General features: G+C 40.1%; 1 protein-coding gene across 1 annotated transcript in view; it reads left to right on the forward strand.

Moving 5' to 3' along the window:
• LOC145392111 (lysosomal acid glucosylceramidase-like) overlaps positions 1-20,189 on the forward strand; it is a 224,023-nt gene that overhangs the window by 87,021 nt on the left and 116,813 nt on the right. Inside the window, exons 7-10 of the mRNA XM_080266565.1 lie at positions 4,766-4,837; positions 6,321-6,486; positions 8,047-8,268; positions 10,587-10,697. Coding sequence (XP_080122691.1) covers positions 4,766-4,837; positions 6,321-6,486; positions 8,047-8,268; positions 10,587-10,697 — 571 coding nt within the window. The remainder of the gene's footprint in view (positions 1-4,765; positions 4,838-6,320; positions 6,487-8,046; positions 8,269-10,586; positions 10,698-20,189) is intronic.

A 20,189-nucleotide genomic window follows, 5' to 3' on the forward strand; every position in this document is an offset into this window, starting at 1 on the left:
CACCTCTCTCTTTCTTTCTACATATAACTCTCTCTTCCGCCTCTCAACTTCTTCCACGCCCCTATTTCTCATCCATTCATTGTATGCTTTCTTTTTTTGTGCCACAGCCTGTCTCACCTCTTCAGTCCACCACGCTGTTCCTTGCACCCCCCTCCGTCTTCTCTTCCTTCCACACACCACATCACATGCTGCACATATTTCTTCCGTAAATATCCTACACACACCTTCCACGTCTCCCATCTGCTCCAATTCATATTTGCCCAATCGTTCCTCCACTTCTCTCTTATACTCTGCCTTTTTCTCATCCTCTTGTAACCTTTCCACTCTCCTTGCAACTACTCCTTCCTCTCGACTTTCTCTTCTTCTATTCCTCCATCTTACTTGAATCCTAATTCTGGCCACCACCAACTAGTGGTCAGAAAGTCCACTCCCCCAACCTCTATAAGCTCTGGCATCCATTACACATCTTCGCATCCTTTCATTCACACACACATAATCAATCATTGCCTTCCTTTCATTCAGTTCACCACCCACCCTTCTCATCACTCACCATGTATACCTGTGGATCATTTTATGCCTGAAGAGGGTATTGGCTATCACCAACCCCCTCCCAGCACAAATGTCAACTAACGCACTCCCATTCTCATCTATCTCAGCAGGCACACCCCACTCACCAACTATTCCATCCACCTTCACATTCCCAACTTTACCATTCATATCACCGATCAAAAACACTCTCTCATTCCTTCCAAACTTTTCCGTGCACATATATATATATATATATATATATATATATATATATATATATATATATATATATATATATATATATATATATATATATATATATATATATATATATATATTTACAGGATGTCCCTGGAGGTATGTCAAAAACTTTGAGAAATGACAGATGAGAGAATTCTAAGCAAAAAATGTTATATGAACACGTGTCCAAATCTCAACCGTTACGGAGCTACAATTACTGATGACCTTATGGGCGAAAATGGTCTCCTTCATAATTCGCCCATAAGGTCATCAGTAACTAGCTCCGTAACGGTTGGAATTTGGACACATATTCATATAACATTTTTTCCTTAGAATTCCATCCCCTATCATTTCCCAAAGTTTTTGACTAAATTCCCGGGACACCCTGTATATATATATATATATATATATATATATATATATATATATATATATATATATATATATATATATATATGGCGAAGGTTGTTGTTTTGGTGTTATTAAGCTCGCCATATATATCTGTATGTATGTATGTATGTATGTTTATCTATCTATAATATATATATATATATATATATATATATATATATATATATATATATATATATATATATATATATATATATATATATATATATATATATTATATAAATGGCGAAGGTGGATGTTTTGGTAATATTAAGCTTCGCCATATATATATATATATATATATATATATATATATATATATATATATATATATAGATAGATAGATAGATAGAGAGAGAGAGAGAGAGAGAGAGAGAGAGAGAGAGAGAGAGAGAGAGAGAGACGGTGAAGCTTAGTATTGGTGTTATTTTCCTTCTACTTTTTTTCTTAGATATTCATAATACTATACAGGAAGGTACCCTAGGGTAACCTAAGTACTTGGGCCAAGTACTTCTACCTATTTTTGAAGGTCATATACCCATTCATGGTGCAAAAATTGCATATTTGAAATTGAAATATCTCGGAAACTAATTGAGATACAGCTAATTGGTTGAAAATCCTATGATAAAAAAAGTTTGCTGAGAATTTTGGCTAATTATCATTTAGCCTTGTGGAAAGTACCAAATTTAAATTTGCTTCGAGAGTTCTTTGTAACTCGTTTTAGAGAAAACCTCAAGAGCTGTAAAGCTGTAACTTTACAGAAATATAGCCGTGATCCCTCTCATCATATGAAAAGAATATGGTTACAGGTAAGCATACAGTTAGCTAGTCATTGGGACAAATGTAAAATGTACCCATGCTTTATTTATTTATTTCTCTCCTTTGTATTCGGATATTGTTGATATTACACAAGAAGCTACATTACGTTAAGCTAAGTGCATGCTGTAAATATGAATGACCTTCAACTACTTTTAAAGGACAGATTTGTTTATGATACCAGAATTTCATACCTTACATATACTATAAATAGTTATGGTGAAACATCTTTTTTGTGGCTACACATAAGTAAATAGGTAACTTGTTATTATTACTACTACTACTAGTAGTAGTAGTAGTAGTAGTAGTATGAGGTCTACTAGTAGCAGTAGTAGTGGTGCTGGTATCAGTAGCAATAAGAGATGATAACAACTCCGGAATTATTATTTTGGAAAGATTTTGATGGTTATGGTGATATTTCTGAAAGTGGCAGATGAAGCAATATTGGCAGTAACAACAGTATTAACAGTCTTTCTCTTAATGCACTGATGCGTCTATCGGTAAACAGTCTTTCTCTTAATTCACTGATGCGTCTATCGGTCACCTTCAGATAACAGTACAGTTGTTGACAGATAATCACGCAGACATCTAAAGAACGATAGCCTTTTCAGTCCGACGACATTTTTAAAATCTTGTTCCTCGAATTTCCGGAGAACTGTATTCAGCTTTAGGTTAGTACCATAGCTGAAGGGTTAATGAACGCTATATCTACTCCTTGCAGTTCTAAATCTCTCCAAAGCTAAGTACAGTATACTCGGAATAGTCTAATGGCAGCAAAGTTGAAGTGACAGTACGTCATGTTAATGCAGGAATAAATATCATGAATTAAATGAGGATGAAACCAAGTGTTGTATTCATGCCACAGAGGTTCCCAGTACACGGAACCCTCTATTTTTGAGTCATTAATGAAACTAATGAAACCCTCTGAAGAAAGTAAAATGTATCTGACTTCTGTATCCCGCTGATGAATGCATTTATGCAGGCTAATCAACTCTAACCTTTACAACTGTTCCCTTATTGTCTATCAGAAATTAGGTGCCTATATTACGCTCCACTCTCACTATGATGACTTTATTTTTGCTGACCATCGGACTGACAGCCTTTTGTAACTTAGCTAACATCTCTAGTAATGAATAGGGGGACGAAAGCTGCATCAAACCCCTTCAGTTCGAGAAGACTCCTTTAATCTAAATAAAGTCATCTGGCAGTATCAAGAAAAATAAGACAGAGGACATAATTTTTGAAGCAGCAGATAATTCATAATATGGATAGGTAACAACACTTAGGTCGAGGGCAACTCGAGCATACTATTCAAACTATTCACCTACCTTTCAGACTCCTGGTCATCCTCCTTTCGGGACTTTGGCGAAAGCTTTGCCATTGCACTTGACATCTCAAAGGCTTTCGATCGAGTCTGGCATACATCTTTAATTTCCAAACTGCCCTCTTACGGTTTCTATCCTTCTGTCTGTGCCTTCATCTCTAGCTTCCTTTCTGGTCGTTCTACAGTATAGCTGCTGTTGTAGACGGCCATTGTTCTTCTCCTAGATCTATCAACAGTGGTGTTCCTCAGGGCTCTGTCCTGTCACCAACTCTCTTATATTCATCAATGATCTAAGCTGTACATTTAATCCTATCCACTCGTATGCTGATGATTCTGCCCTTCACCTTTCCATTCGGTTCCCGCAACGTCCATCTCAGGCGTTACTTCAACAAACAAGGGATGAGGGTATGGCACACCTAATGTCTGACTTGGCTCGTATCTCTGACTGAGGTAAAAATAATTTTGTTCTTTTTAATAAATCAAAGACTCTGTTTTTACACCTATCTACCCGTCAAAATCTTCCACAGGAGTACCCATTAAAGTTTAATAATATCCAGCTCAATCCTGCATCATCCTTGAACATATTTGGGGTTTCATTCACACGGGACTTATCTTGGAAAGATCATATTGCATCTCTTGTAAAATCTGCTTCCAAGAGATTAGGTGTGCTAAACCGACTCCGTGCCTTCTTTACCCCTGCACAGTTGTTGACTTTATACATGGGTTTTATTCGCCCCTGTATAGAGTACAACTCTCCTGTGTGGGGAGGCTCCCCACATACAGCTCTTCTCAATAGAGTGGAGTCAAAGGCTATTCGTCTCATCAACTCTCCTCCTCTTACTGGCTTCCTTCAACCTCTGTCTCTTCGCCACACTGTTGCCTCTTTATCTCTTTTCTATCGCTACTTCAATGGTCACTGCTCCTCTGAACTGTCTGCTTGCGTCCCTTCACCTCTATGATGGGCGCATAGCTCCCGTCTAGCAACAAACTCTAATCCCTTTTCTGTCCAACTCTCTAATGCAAGAGGTAACCGTTACTCCCAGACCTTCATGTATGCAACAGGTCAACTCTGGAACTGTCTCCCTCTGTCTGTATTTTCTATTTCCTATGATCTCCAGTCTTTCAAACGCAGTGTGTCCAGGCATCTCGAAATGAATAGATCTTGAATTTGGCTCTCTTTTGTATGGTTTTTGTTTTTTTTTCTCTTGGAAAGAATGTTCATACGGGCTCAGCCTTTGGTTCCTTGTTCCTCGCTTAAAAAAAAAAAAAGACTAACTTCAGGCGATATTACGAGTATTCGGGTGAAAGAGTTATGGGATCATGAGTGTTAATACTGCTCATTTTACCCACACATGATCAGATCTATTTTATTAACCTCTTCCATCTAGCATCAACGCCTTTTGTCCAGCTGAGAGTAAGTCATAGGAGCCCGATGGTATTAAGGTTGATTTATCTGTTTCTTTTTAGGTTCCTTCAGAGTTACGCTGCGCAGAATCTCTCCATGTGGGGTCTCACTACGCAGAACGAGCCACTTGACGGGTGAGTGGGCCTTAGGAGTAGAGAGAGAGAGAGAGAGAGAGAGAGAGAGAGAGAGAGAGAGAGAGAGAGAGAGAGAGAGAGAGAGAGAGAGAAGAGGGATTATAATTGAATAAAAAGGCAGAGTATGACGGTTACAGATAATAGATTCTATGTTGAAATCTGTCTGCCAAAAACGTTATAAATAGATACATGGACTCTGAAACTGATCAACCGTAGGGATGTTAATGATAAATCATATCGCTGGTATGGTCTCAAGTATATAGGTTATTCAAATGCGGGAAAATTGGGGTTGAATATTCGGATAGGCAATGAAGATCATGCAAGAATCGGACGTGGTTGGAAAAATGTTTAAGGGTTGAGGGATTTCATCTGACATCTGCAGAAGGTCTATCCTTCGTTTGAGGGAGTATGAAGCGCCCTGTTGCGTAGTAGAAAACGAGGGCAAAGAAGAGGAAACGTGAAAAATGAAATGCAAGTTTATAGGTGGATGTGTTATGTATCACTGAGGAATAGGTTGCTCAAGGCAGAGCTGAGAGGTGCCCTTGATAAAGAAAGGTGCCAGCGATAGCTTGCACATGGTAGGCTGAGGTGATGTGGACATGTGGGCAGAGTGGGGAAATTCACTTGTGTTATGAGGCGTATGAGTAGAAATAGTACTGTTCACCGTCTGATGTGCCTGGGACCGAACCACAATAGGGCTAGATGTGGATGAAAAGCCATCCTAGAAAAGGGTGAGATGTGGACAGGGTGTTATAGGGCTCAAGTTTTAGCAAATGAGGTTGTACGAGATTGAACAGTTTGGGTAGTTGTCATAAAGCAGTCTATAGCTGAAACATACCAGTGTGGTAAACAGTATCATACACAGATGATTCTGCCATCTTATCCTCAAATATGTACTGTACATACTGGGCTTCTCATTTCTTTCGTTCCTGGAATGGGCGTGCAGATTTTCAGTATATTTTACTTCTTAATTTGTTTACTTTTCCATCTACTCTTATTCTGTACTTTTTTATCATCTCTTTATCATTATGTCATTATCTCATTCGTTACAAGAGCTGGCAAGTTTACTATACACGTTAGTTCCTCCAAATCTGTCAATTTCCTGTATACCCCCTATTTCACTTCCTTACTTATTTAATCTCCTATGTCGCTCTTATCAACTGGTTGCAGGGGGAGTCAGTAAAGCATAGCACAGTACATTCACCTCGCAGCTGGAAGGACTCGATTTTATTCTCGGATCGGTCAAGGTGTTGTACAGTGTTGTGTCTCGTTGTCACTGTCCATCCAGACGTACAGTTGTGGACTTTGATACAAATTCAGCTGCTTGGTCGTGTTCGGTAGAAAGATTAGGATACCATAAACTGAATCTTACAGAGTTGATACGCAAAAATCGGGATCTTGCAGGAAGCAGTGATCGTCTGCCATAATATGCTCGTGCAGTCGATAAGCATAACTCAAAACCTTCTTGTTTGTTCTTGCCCAGTTACATACCTGGGTTCACGTTCAACTGCATGGGGTGGACGGCGGCGCAGCAGAGACAGTGGGTGGCGGAGAACCTCGGTCCCACACTGGAGGCGGCAGGGTATGGTGACGTCATCCTCATGATACTCGATGACCAACGCATCAACTTACCTGACTGGCCGATAGAGGTGAGGGAGAGAGAGAGAGAGAGAGAGAGAGAGAGAGAGAGAGAGAGGGCAGATGAATATTACTGCATGAATAACGAGTATATAGCTGCAGTCAGTAGCTCACAGTTGCTGCACAGATTATACGCTTTGATAAGTGAATATATCATGCAGTCTGGTTGTACGAATTTCTTTTTTTGACAACATGCAGGGTTTAACACCCTGTCAAATTATGACAAACTCTTAGAAACAAATTTAAATACTTGTCGATAACACGAAGCTTAACAGAAGCCAACCGCAAAGTATGGTTAAAAATATGAATTTACTCAGCCTTTCATTGGATGTAGGCTGTTTCAAGTATCAGTCCTTTTTGGTCGAAGATAACAGGTTACATCATCTCTGCCTGGCGTTTCTTTGCTGGAGCAGTTCTTGCCCAGGAGTCTGGGTTCAGTGCTGAATCATCACTGTCTAAAGCGTTTTTATCTAGGGTTCTCCGAATCTCTTTTATGTGGAAGAATACATTGAATCCAATGCAGTTAACCCATTTGTGCTCAGTGTCCGAAATAGAAGAGAGAACTGGGCATTTTTAATATTAATAAAGGTGGGAACCCCAGGGTACGACATATGACATTCGCGACTATGAGCCGATGGACGGAGGGCGGTACGCTTAATACTCTTCCAGCAAAATCCTCACACAGATACCCTGGGCCCCAGTGGGCTAAGGACAGTGATCCTATCTGAATACTAAATACACTTAACCAAAACTTACATTTGATTCTGCAGTAGATATTCTTTGTTTATATACTAATGTTACTCTCCGTTACTACATGTTCGATAGAAAATATTAAGTTTTACAGCTTTACTTTGTCACATCATACTCCAGCGGTTCTAAGGCATAATTTGTTTCAGCATTCACTTTGATTTTAAAATAGTCATTATCAAGTTTTTTCTGTATATAAATCTTTCTTTTAATGGCGTAAGGTATTTTCAGCATCATGATGTCACATGAACCTTTTGCCGACCCATTCGAATATTAGGGAAAAATATCTAAGTGGAAATTATTTCCACATCGGTACGTACCTTTTTACCCAATTTCAAGGAGATTATTTTTAATCCCTTCAGTCAGAGGGGTCTCTCATGACCTGGAAAAATATCATCTGCCATTAGGAAGAATAAAAATTAAGTTTATACTTTCTTGAAGGTATTAAGATTAATAAAATATTATCAAATTGCATGAGTTCCACATTACACTAAGTAGAGAGATTCACTACAACTATTTGTTGTTCAACATCGCTGGTTCTGTAGTTAGGTAGCTGATGTCCCAGGCTGATAATTTATAATTCACTGCAGTTATATTCGCCGTATGATCTAGTGGCCCAAGATGCCAACCGGGACAAGAATCATAATGTGTGCATCACATAGAAGACGTCAAGTGAAGATTGAATGATTTTAGATGATGTAATGCCACAAAGGGTATACGTCAGTAACGTGCCCTATAATGTTTTGGACTATTGTAACATGGTTAAGGTTGGTACATCATCATCATTATCATGGAAAATATTACACGGTCTTTCTCTTTCCCAGGTGCTGGCCAACTCGACAGCCTCTCAGTACGTGGACGGCATCGCGTTACATTGGTACGTGGACCAGTACGTGGATCCTAAAAGACTGAACCAGACCCATAACCTGTTCCCGGAGTACTTCATGCTGAACACCGAGGCGTGTGAGGGAACTGGACCGCTCGAGACCAATGTTGTGTTGGGATCGTGGGAGAGGCTGGAGAATTATGCATATGATATTATTACGGTTAGTGTTAAGGGAAGAGGATTATAAATGTTGCCAGCATTTTTAGGAAAGTGTATATCTGTGGTTAGCGTTTTGTTAGAGGGACATAAATTTTTGTCAGTTCTTTGAGGAATCAATATGACTGGCCAGTAATTTGAGAAAATTATCATTGTTATAAATATATTCGATGAGTGGTATAACAATTGAGTTTAGTGTTTCGACAGAGGAATATAATTATCAATATTTTGGGGGAAGATAAATTTTCATCACAGGTATTTGATTGTGGTTAATATTTGGAGATAGTACTGCAACTGATCTTCATCCTACTCTCCAAGTCATACTGAGATGTTAGACACCAGTGTTGTTTGAGTCTTGGGAAAAGCTTGCGAGTTACGCATATATTGTTACTGCAGTTGATATTTTATAGTTACAAGACGCGTGTAATGAGATATAACTGCTGCTGGTATTAAATGAGGCCGATGTTTGGAGGTATATAGCTGTGGTTCAGAGAAGTAATATTAATGTTGGAAGTATATGGGAGGAAAATGGCCTGTCATAAACAACTGCCACTTTTTAAGAGGAGAGGTATTTCCAGAACTACAAGTGTTAGTATTCTGAAGGAGAAGTAAATGTTTGGTCACTATTAAGGTTGAGGACTAAAATTATTTTAAATAGTTTCGGGAAGTTTATAATTACTGTTGGTATTTATAAGAAGTATATAGTTATTACCAGTGTTTTGTTCATGAATTATCATCGTTCTCAGTATTTTAATAAAGGACTATAATTGTTATCAGAGAAGGAAGATTACTGTATTTATAGTCTCGTCAGCACTGTGGAGAAGGAATATATTTGTATTTGGTGAATTCACGCAGGATCATAATTATCAGTATTCTGGAGGAGGAGTAAAACTGTGGTAAGGAGTTTTGGGCAGAAGTATATTATTGCAGAGAAGATAAAATTATGATAAGTATTTTGTGCTGAATATTTCTCTCTCGTCACCAGTAGTTTGGAAGGATAAAACTGACAAATATTCTAAGTTGGAGTATAGCTCTTTGTTATCAGCAGCAGGTTAGGGAAGGCCAGTACTGTGATGGAGTTCAGCAACTGTTCTCAGTATTTGTGGAAAGTACACTCTATAACTGTAGTCAGTGGGTTGATGAGGAACTATAGTTGTTGAGATGGGAAATCTTTTTTTTTTTTTTAATCTCGTTCTTAACCCACTTGTGCCCAGCTTCCTTAAGAGACGATGGAACTAGTCATTTTCAAACGTTAATAAAGGGGAGAACCCCAGGATACAGACATATGAGCTTCGTGACTATGGGCCGATAGGCAGAGAGCAGCACACTTAGTACCCTTTCAAGCAATATTTTTCACACAAAAACCAGGACAGTCACGGGTTAATCTTGTTCTTCTTGTTCTCCTGTCAGTTTAGTTTTACTTCCATATAGTGTACATTGATATGTCATTCCCCTTATGCTTTAAAAAATCCAAACCGTCCAATAAAGTACAGTTACATTGTGATCAGTCAACCAACGGTCAACGATACACTAATTATCTAAAATACTTTCACGCATAAATAACACTTTAATATACATGATGAATTTTGGTTGCACTATGATGTCCTTTTCATAATTATAGTTTATTGACATGGATAACTAACACACACACATAAATCTGTTTCATGGAGACAACTGAATATTTGATCCAGTGTGTCTTTGTATAACAAAGATAACAATAAATAACTACATATGAAACTGAGAATGTACAATGACAAATAGCAGACTAATTCACTTCAATATGATAATTGACGAGATAGTGAGTAACGGTTTTCGATATTCAGCGATGCGAACTTCGGAGTCCATCAGACTTTTCAGAAAATTTTACATGAGTTTCATATCTGCTCGAGAAAAATGTGGAGTGATATTATGCTCTTGAACTGCACATCCTCCTACTATACACACCTCTATAATTCCACTCATCTTTTAACTCCTTGAATCAGGTGGTTTTTTCTACCGGTTTATTCTTGCTATCTGAAGACAGGTTTGTTATGTTTGGGGAATATTTCCTTTGTGAAGAGGTAAGTAAAGACTATATCAACTCTCTTCTGCTTGAAAAGTAACTCCTAACCTGAACAGTCACGGAATCTCTTGATATCCATTTTTCCTTTATTCTTGCCACCACCAGAATATTTTGTCCAGATTTTATGGGACCTCTTATTGAGAAGGAATAAAAACAACCTCCATTAGCCCCTTCACAAGCTGTCTTTGGCTGCGCTGAATAAGTCGTTAGGAAGTAGGAGGAATTTAATGTCCTCGGGCTGAAGAGGCTAACTTCCCCAGGACATGAACCACTGGGTGACTGGCTGGGTGGACTGGAATCTGGCCCTGGACATGACTGGTGGACCAAACTGGGCTGATTTCAACACTGACTCGCCAATTATCGTCAACCAGGTAAAGTGCTTGTTGGCGAATTAGTAAGGGGAATATCTACTTTCCTTTTGTTTTCTGGAAACCATAATCTTTCCATCTCAGTGGGCATATAAATAATAAAGTCAGGCTGTTAATGTGTGTACCTATCAGTGCGTTTGTTCGTTTCTTTCACGAGAGCTGTAATGGATATCGACCTAATTTTTTCCACTAGGTCAGCATAAGTCCAGGGAAATTCGGAAAATTAACCCCTCAAAATTGTGGCAATCGCGAGCGACGCGACAGCGCAAAAAATTGGAAATCGCGACACACGAAAATATGCGAAATGAATGTTTCAACCATTGGTCAGAATTGGTCATTGTAGGCTCAGTAACGGTATGGAAATAAATATAATGGTATTTGCAAACAGTTTGTGTTGGAAAGGCTGTTAGTTAGTCCCGCAATAGTAACATATACGTCATGGTACAGAACTTTTGGCAGATCAGTCTGCTGCATTAAAAAAAAAAATCTAAAGTTCCCTATAGAATCTTGCCTGGTTTTCTCTACCCCTTCTGCATGTCTTACCCACAGCCCTTGTATCCCTGTACATAATCAGAGTCGAGGATGTTTACCCAGAATATTGCATCTCCTATTTATGTTTCTGAATATGTCTCTGAATGTGGTGTATCTCTGTAGTTTATATTAGCTGTCAGGAGACGATTTTATAATAATCTTGGGAGAGCCTCTAGTTCTAAAGGCGTTAGTTAAAGCAGCATTAAGTACTTCCAGTTGGAGAAGACTACCCTAAGGTGAATAAAATAGTGTGGGTATACTGAAGATAAAATCCTTATTACGTATATGGGTTCAAGTGTTCGAGACGAAAAATTATCAATTCATCTGGCATTTGCTCAGTATTGCAAAGAAGGGATTCACTGAACTGGTGTCCATTTAATACTGGATAGTAGGGATTAATTCAGCTGGTGTCTGTTTAATATTCGAGCGTTGGGCTTAATTTAGACGGTGTCTGCTTAGAATTAGACAGCATGAATTAAAACCTCGTGTCTGCTTAGTATTCAGCTGCTCACATTTGTTGGAAATTGCTATCAGGCGCGCGTCATGCTGTGTGTGTGTGTGTGTGTGTGTGTGTGTGTGTGTGTGTGTGTGTGTGTGTGTGTGTGTGTGTGTGTGTGAAAGGTAAATTTAATGTAAACTGTTGATTCTGCAGACAGCATACAGAAGTTTATGTGGACTGAATCAGGAACCGATTCAACTTTAGTTTGTGTTCCTGGTAAACTGATGATTGTGAGGATTGGATGAGTAGGAATTCACTCAGATGATGGTTGTCTCTGGATGCAAGGACAGGAAGGCTAGGGATTGTTCAGCTGGTAGGACAGAAGAGTAAGGCCTGAGTGAACAGTCGACAGTACTTACAAATATTGTGAGAGCTTTCGGCAGACGTGTGTACGATTAACAAACATAGGCAATTCGGGTACTTTAAATAGCATTGTGTTAAAGAACAATTTTTACTATTGTTTTTAATGTTATTATGTTATGTCGTATCATGATATGCTGTTTGTTCAATTAGTAGGTAAAGTGCTTTTCGGCGAATTAGTCTCCAGTTACAAGTTGAGATATTTTGTGGCATCCGCACTACATACGCCACAGCCAATATTGAGAGCAACTACTAAAACAAAGGGGATGTGATCAACAAATGGGGTGGGGCCCTCTAAAGTCACATCACATGGTGTGCCACAGCCACTATGCTTATGGGTATAGATTTACATTTACATTGTTATTAAAAAAACATAGGCAAGGCAACGCTGTTGCTACCCTCAGTCTCACCAAGCACATACCCCCCACCTCTCTACACACTTAACAAACGCCCCTCACCCCATCCCCCTCCTCTGTATAACAAAGAAACATTAAAACTAAAAAATATGAATGAGAAAATCATCATCATCGTCTCAACTGCCACCACTACCATTATCGTCATCATCATCAACATCTCAATAAATGATCATCACTACCATCATCATTATCATCATCGTCGTCGTCGTCGTCGTCTTCAACTATCACCACTATTATCATGATCATCATCTACCGCCATAACCAACACCATCATCATCATCGTAATTTTTTTTTTAATGCGAGGAAGAAAGGACCAAAGGCCAGGGGCCTACCCTCCAAGAAAAAAATAAATAAATAAAAGAGAACCAAATTCAAGATCCATTCATTTCGAGATGCTTTGACACACTGCGTTTGAAAGACTGGAGATCATAGGCAGTAGGAAAACCAGACAAAGGGAGACAGTTCCAGAGTTGACCTGTTGCATACATGAAGGACTGGGAGTAGCGGTTAACTCCTACATTAGAGAGTTGGACAGAAAAAGGATGAGAGTTTCACGCCAGACGGGTGCTACGTGCCCGCGGTAATGGCGGAGGGATGCAAGAAGACAGGTCAGGGAAGCAGTGACCATTGAATAGTAATAAAAAAGAGATAAAGATGCAACACTGCATCAAAAGAGACGGAGGTTGAAAGGAGTCAGTAAGAGGAGGAGAGTTAATGTGACAAAAAGCCTTTGACTCCACACTATTGAGAAGAGCTGTGTGTGGGAAGCCTCCCCACACATGAGACTTGTAATCTACACAGGAGCGAATAAAACCCACGTATAAAGTCAACAACTATGCAGGAATAAAGAAGGTACAGAGTCGGTTTAGCACACCCAATCTCTTGGAAGCAGATTTTACAAGAGAGTTACACTGTTCTTTCCAACATAAATCCCAAGTATGATTAAAGATGATGTAAGATTGACCTGGATATTGTTAAAAATTAGGAGGCACTCCTGCAGAAGAAGATGTCGGGTTGATGGATGTAAGAACTGAGTTTTGGATGGATTAAAAACAACGAGGTTAATTTTACTCCAATCAGAGATTTGAGCCAAGTCAGACACTAGGTGTGCCATAGCCTCATCCCTTGTTTGTTGAAGCAGCTGCTGAGATGGACACTGGGAAACAAATGGAAAGGTGAAGGGTGGAGTCATCAGTGTATGAGTGGATAGGGTTGGATGAACAGTTTAGAAAGTCATTGATGCATAAAAGGAAGAGAATTGGTGATAGGACAAAGCCCTGAGGAACACCACTATTGATAGCTCATGGAGAAGAATGGTGGCCAGCTACAACAGCAGCTATAGAATAACCAGAAAGGAAGCTAGAGATGAAGGCACAGGTAGGATAGAAACCGTAAGTGGGTAGTTTGGAAATTAAAGCTTTATACCAGACTCGATCGAAAGCCTTTGAGATGTCAAGTGCAGTGTCAAAGCTTTCGCCAAAGTCCCGAAATGAGGATGACCAGGAGTCTGAAAGGTAGATGAGATCACCAGTGGAGTGCCCCTGGTGGAACCCATACTGACGATCAGAAAGAAGGTTGTGATTGGAGAGATGCTTTAAATTTTTCTGTTTAGAATAGTCTCGAAAACTTTTGAAATACAGGATGTTAAAGAAAACGGGTTATACTTAGAAGGCTGGGAATGGTTACCCCTCCTTGGGACAGGCTGAATGAGAGCAAATTTCAAGCAAGAAGGAATAGTGCAAATTGATAAACAAAGACGAAAGAGTTTACCTTGGCAGGGTGTATACACAGAATGACAATTCTTGAGGATAACAGGAGGGACCCCATCAGGCCCATATGCCTTGTTAGTATTGAGGCCAATGGTGGCAGAGAATACGCTCATTGAAGAAATTTTAATGTCAGCCGGAAGGAAGTAAGAGGGGGGAAGTGATGGAGGAACAGCACAGGAATCATCCAAGGTGGAATTGGAGGAGAAAGTCTGAACGAAGAGTTCTGCTTTATCAGTAGAAGAAATAGCTACTGAGCCAGCAGAGTGGAAAAAAGGAGGGAAGAATGTTGAGATAACGTTGTTAGGAAGGTTTTTGGCAAGATGCCAAAAGGGGCGGGAAGAATTCGAGTTGGAAAGCCAGAGCATTTAGTTCGGATGAAATTTATTTTCAGCAGAGCGAAGAGCAGACTTTGCACAATTCAGGACAGAAACGTGAAAATGATGGAATTCAGGGGTGGGTTGGCTCTGGTACCTTTTGTAGGACTTCTCTTTGTTGTGGGCAGCATTAGAAGTGTGACTAAACCAAGTTTTTTTTTTCTTGCATTAGTCAAAGGATATGAGACAGGAATGTATGCTTCCAGGCCCAATAGAATAACCCCTTTAATGCGCATGGAACAATCAGATGGTTCTCGGCCATGGAAGCAATAATCAGTTTGGGGAAAATTTAAAAAGTATTGCCTGAGGGCCTCCAGATCAACAGGTCCAAAGTACCACAACAGATGTTTCTTTACAGGGTCAACAGCCATACTGGAACAATAGGACAGGTAAAGGTGATAAGGTTGTGATCAGAGGAGCCCAACGGAAAGGAAAGATTTACAGTGTAAGCAGAAGGATTAGTTGTAAGGAAGAGCTTAAGTATGTTGGAACTGTCGCCAAGGCAGTCAGGGATATGTATAGGGTTCTGTGCAAACTGCTCTAGGTCATTAATGATAGAAAAGTTGTAGGCTTGTTCACCAGGTGGATCAGTGAAAGGAGAGGAGAGCCAAAGGTGGAGGTCAACATTGAAATCTCCTTGAATGGAGATTTCAGAGAAAGGAGAGATGGATAGGATGCATTCCATCACAGAAGTAAGATAGTTGAAGAATTTTTCATAGTCAGTAGAATTATTGGGTAAGTAAACAGCACAGATATGTTAGACAGAGAACAACAGGAAAGCCAAAGCCACATAGTAGAGAATTCAGAAGAATCAAGTCAGGAACACGAGAGCATGGCAAGTCATTGCGAAGCTATAGGCAACAGCCACGTTTGGCTTTGAAGTGAGTAAAAAGTAGGAGGATACAGAGGAGAGCTTGCTATCAGTTGTCTCAGACAACTGAGTCTCAGTTGTCTCAGTCAACTGAGTCTCAGTTAGGAACAAAAGGTGAGGTTTAGAGGAGAGGTGATGCTCAACAAAGAGAATGTTAGAGGAAAGGCTGTGAATGTTGCAGATGTGAAGTGAGTCAGACTGTGGTTCCAGACACCACCGACACTACCATCATCATCATTATCATTATCGTCATCATCATCATCATTGTCATCCTCATCATCATACTATAGTAGTAACCCTCCACCTGACGAAGCACATATCCCCCACCTCCCTGCATATCTAACCAAGCACAAAATGGCTTTCACCTCCTCCCTCCCCATATAATGCAGAGACATCAAAGCTTAAAAAGTTCAGTAGCTTATCCATGGTAAACATAACCTCGTCCCTTCAGATTTCTTGCACAGGACACACTGAAACCTCTGAATTATTTGTTTTTTTTAATTTTTTTCCATTATTGACCCGCCCCATCCCGTCAACGTATGGGTACGTTGCAACGATTTGCATTTGCCAGTCCCGGCGATGTACCAGTACGTCGTGCAATTGCAAGGTCCCTAATTTGCACAATTTTCAATTTTCGCACGTGATTTTTCATATGTATACACGGGACACCTTCCTCTATTCCTCTACAAGATGCCAAGCAGGGACAATGCCTTACACTGCATAACCTCCCCCCTCCCCCCCTCATGCCATTGTCTTGGCAAAGGACCTGTTACCAGTGACCTGCCTAGTAAAGATATTCAGGGCCAGAGTGATTCCCCAATCGATGACAATGTGGAGGACAATGTTTACATAGCATTAGAAGAAGAATCAGCCAGAAATAATGATCAGGTAATGTGGCAAAAAAAGGTCAGGTATGGTGATTAGTTAGTGAGTGAAACAATGCTTATAATGCCTTTATTACTGCTTGAAAACCAATATACTCACATACTACATATACATTCGTACCAAGTAAATAAATAAATACCGTTTATGAGTGGATAAAATAGTTATCCTCCCATAGAACTCGTTTTCTTTGGTGCCAGCATGTTAGAAAACCCACTCAGGTAAGGAGGAACTCCTACCTGGATTGGGCACTTTAAACCTCAGGTGAGCGATTTCTCTATGAATTTTCGATGTTTCTCACCAAAAGCGAAGGTTTTAGCAAAAAAAAAAAAAAAATCGAAAATACCTCGGGACTGGGGGATGTCGGAGGTGCGGAAAACCTCGGGACGTGACGGGTTAAGAAAAAGACTACTTAAGACACAGCGTTCTACCTATCAAACAGCACCAGTTCACTATTAGACACATAAGTATGTGAAAATTTCATGACTATAGTTAATTCTTTCTGAGTTTTGCTCCAGAAATGATATCTCTATGCCTTTTTACTTTTTTTTATTATTTTCAAACAAACTATTTAGGACACAGCATTCTACTTATCAAAAGACATCAGTTCATTATGAGACACATAACTATGTGAAATTTCATGACTATATAGTTAATACTTACCGAGATTTGCTCTGGAAACGAAATCTCTATGCCCGGCCAGGATCCCAGCTGCCCTGCCGCCCAAAGCCACAGATGGACATCAGTGGTAACAATACCCTCCTGTGACTTCGTCAGGAGGAGAGTAAAAATGACAAACATTGGTAGCTTCCACACTCTGAATGGTGTGGATGCAGTCATAACTTCGGTAACAGTCATATTGTAACTAACCCATCTCCATGCTGGCGATGTACAGTGAGCGCCAATAGTCATGTTGTGAAATTTGGTGAAAACATAAGCATTCGAGCTAAACATCTGATATATTCTGCCGTCTGGTAAGGCTTTCGTAATGTTTCACGAGTTACATTTAATCTTCGGACAAAATCGCGACACAACTATTGGCGCTCACTGTACAAATGTCAAGGAGGGTGTCTATAAGAAGTGTTATGCACGTGAAAGCTGGTGTACCTGTAATTGACCCCCCACCAGCCGGGGTGCTTCCAACGTCGTCCACTCCTCCCTACGGGGGATTTTGGTGATTTTGGAAAAAATACCCTTACTTCAAACCCGAATATCTGCCAAACTATAATAGCTAGAGAAGAAATTAAAGATAAATGAGACTCAACAACTCTTCCTCTTTCAAATGAAAGAATCCCCACGTTTCCAGGTCAATGAGTAAGGATAAGTTAAAGATGACTGGTTTTCTGTGTTTTGGCTGGTTAATCCGGGTGTGTGCCACAGCCAGTGACCTTGGACTCGCTGGCTAGCGTTGGTATCACTGACTGGAATGGTGATTATAACACTGCCCGGTCTTTCGGAATTTTCCACTCATTCTTTCGACTTTCCTTTCTTACCGTCATAAGGATGAGTCATCACCCTGTCCACGTGGCTCCCCATAGGGTTTTCCGCCCATGTCATGTCACTATGCCCTGTAACTGTGTGGGGGAAGAATAGCTCTTTGGTTGTCTGTATTCACTTCTTGCATCAATTATCATAATTTCTCTCTACTATGGCACTTATATTTGCACTTGACATCACAATTATGGGTAATTGCACTTTGAGAAGTAAATGCCCTGGTTGTTTCAAGCAGTATAGATGAGTATGAGGTAATTATTTGTACAGAAATTGTGACTAATTTGTACTAATTAGGGGCATCATGAAAATATTTCTAATGTAATGCTAATTTACATTTATTGTACTTCACATCACAAATATGCTTGTTCACATATTCACCATTCTGAGTAATGAGGGAAAAAAAAAATTAGTTACAGCCAATCAGGTCTTATTCTTTCTCTCTCATGCACTTTTGATTTTCTTTCATTGTACCAGATAGGGTAACTCAAGGTATTTCCAATCATTGCTTCACAAATAACCTTAAGCAGTAACACTCATTGTAAGGCACTTGTAAAACTTATTGTAAAACACTTATTTTGTAATACTAGACAGACTTATATCTTACATTTCACTTATGTATAAAAAAAAAAACACTTGTGCATATCTATTTACTATTTACAGTTTCCCACACACATACTCAGTCATTGAGCCCTTTTCCCCGCGGGAAGGGCAGAACTTTCGTGGGGGTCAATGGTGCAATTGGCCCCACACATGGCAGAACAGAATCAGACAAGGAGGATTAGGAAGACATCACTCTACACTCTAATAGTGCCATGTACAGACTGAGCCGTGTGTCAGTGGGGTACCTTGGTACCTACCTACCCTATGGTTGTCATTGAAAATGGTCAGAGGTTCAAAGGGCGGCGGGAAGACACTTGTGGCTAATCCCGTCAACTGGAGGCACTTCACGCCCCAAATCATGACGGTAGAACACGTCATCTGGCGCGTAGGTGTTAATCTCCACCTACTACATAGGTGGAGTCTATTGTTTTGCTGGTATTATTATCATTCTTGCCTCAGAGTCTCACGACGATTCCAGGAGAAGTGGAGACTGTGCAAGGAATCTGAAGGGCACAGGGTATGTGTCCTGGCATGGGCCATTGCTGATAGAAAAAAATTTTGGATCTCCCCAATGTGGTCAAGGTCATTGTAGGAAACAGCAGCAGCCACATACATTCTTCGACATCTTTGTCATCAGATCCCTTGTTAATGTTATAGAAGTTACCTTAGGGTCTTCAGATCTTGTTTACATTATACACACCTTATACACTTTATTCTTTTCCTTATTGTGGCTGCACAAGGAGAATAGGTAACTAGTTATCATTATGCCGGCCTCAGAGTCTCGCAACTATTCCAGGAGAACCAGAGACTACACAAACAATCTGAAGGGCTCAATTTATGTGTCCTGGCAAGGACCACTGCTGATAGAAAACAAAAATCCAAAGCTCCCCAATTGGGTCAAGGTCACAAAGAAACAGTAGGTGGAGACTAGTGATTGTCTGTAGGAGAGTTACAGAGTTCGTTAGTTTCCACCTTCTACATAGGTGGAGACCATTGTTTTTGCTGGTATTATTATTATTATTATTCTCACCTCAGAGTCTCTCAACGATTCCAGGAGAACCTGAGACTATGCAAAAAAAATCTGAAGGACCCAGGTTATATCCTGGCATGGGCCATTGATGATAGAAATTCAAATCTTCCCACTAGGGTTAACCCAAGACGTCCCATCAACGTATGGGTACGTTGCAACAATTTGCATTTGCCAGTCCTGATGACGTACTGGTACGTCGTGCAATTGCAAGTCCCTAATTTGCACAATTCTCAATTTTTGCGCATGATTTTTCGTACGTATACACGGGACACCTTCCTCTATTCCTCTACAAGATGCCAAGCAGGGACAATGCCTTACACCGCATAACCTCCCCCCTCCCCACATGCCATTGTCTCTTCTCCGGTTACCAGTGACCTGGCCAATAAAGACATTCAGGGCTAGAGTGATTCCCAAATCGATGACAATGTGGAGGACAAATTTTACATAGCATTAGAGAAAGAAACAGTCAGAAATGATGATCAGGTAATGTGGCAAAAGAAAGTCAGGTATGGTGATGAGTTAGTGAGTGAAACAATGCTTAAGTCGCATTTTTGTTGTCCAAGCTGAGGGATTGGATTCGAAGCCATCTTCGGTGAAACCAAGCTGCGCTGTTTTGTCAGCCAAAGTGATACGAAGCTGGCCCAAACGTTTGTCTTCAAAACCAAGACC

Source organism: Coenobita brevimanus, chromosome 21, assembly GCF_032717465.1.
Source record: "Coenobita brevimanus isolate Jiangsu-jjx chromosome 21, ASM3271746v2, whole genome shotgun sequence".
Classification (NCBI taxonomy): Eukaryota; Metazoa; Arthropoda; class Malacostraca; order Decapoda; family Coenobitidae; genus Coenobita; species Coenobita brevimanus.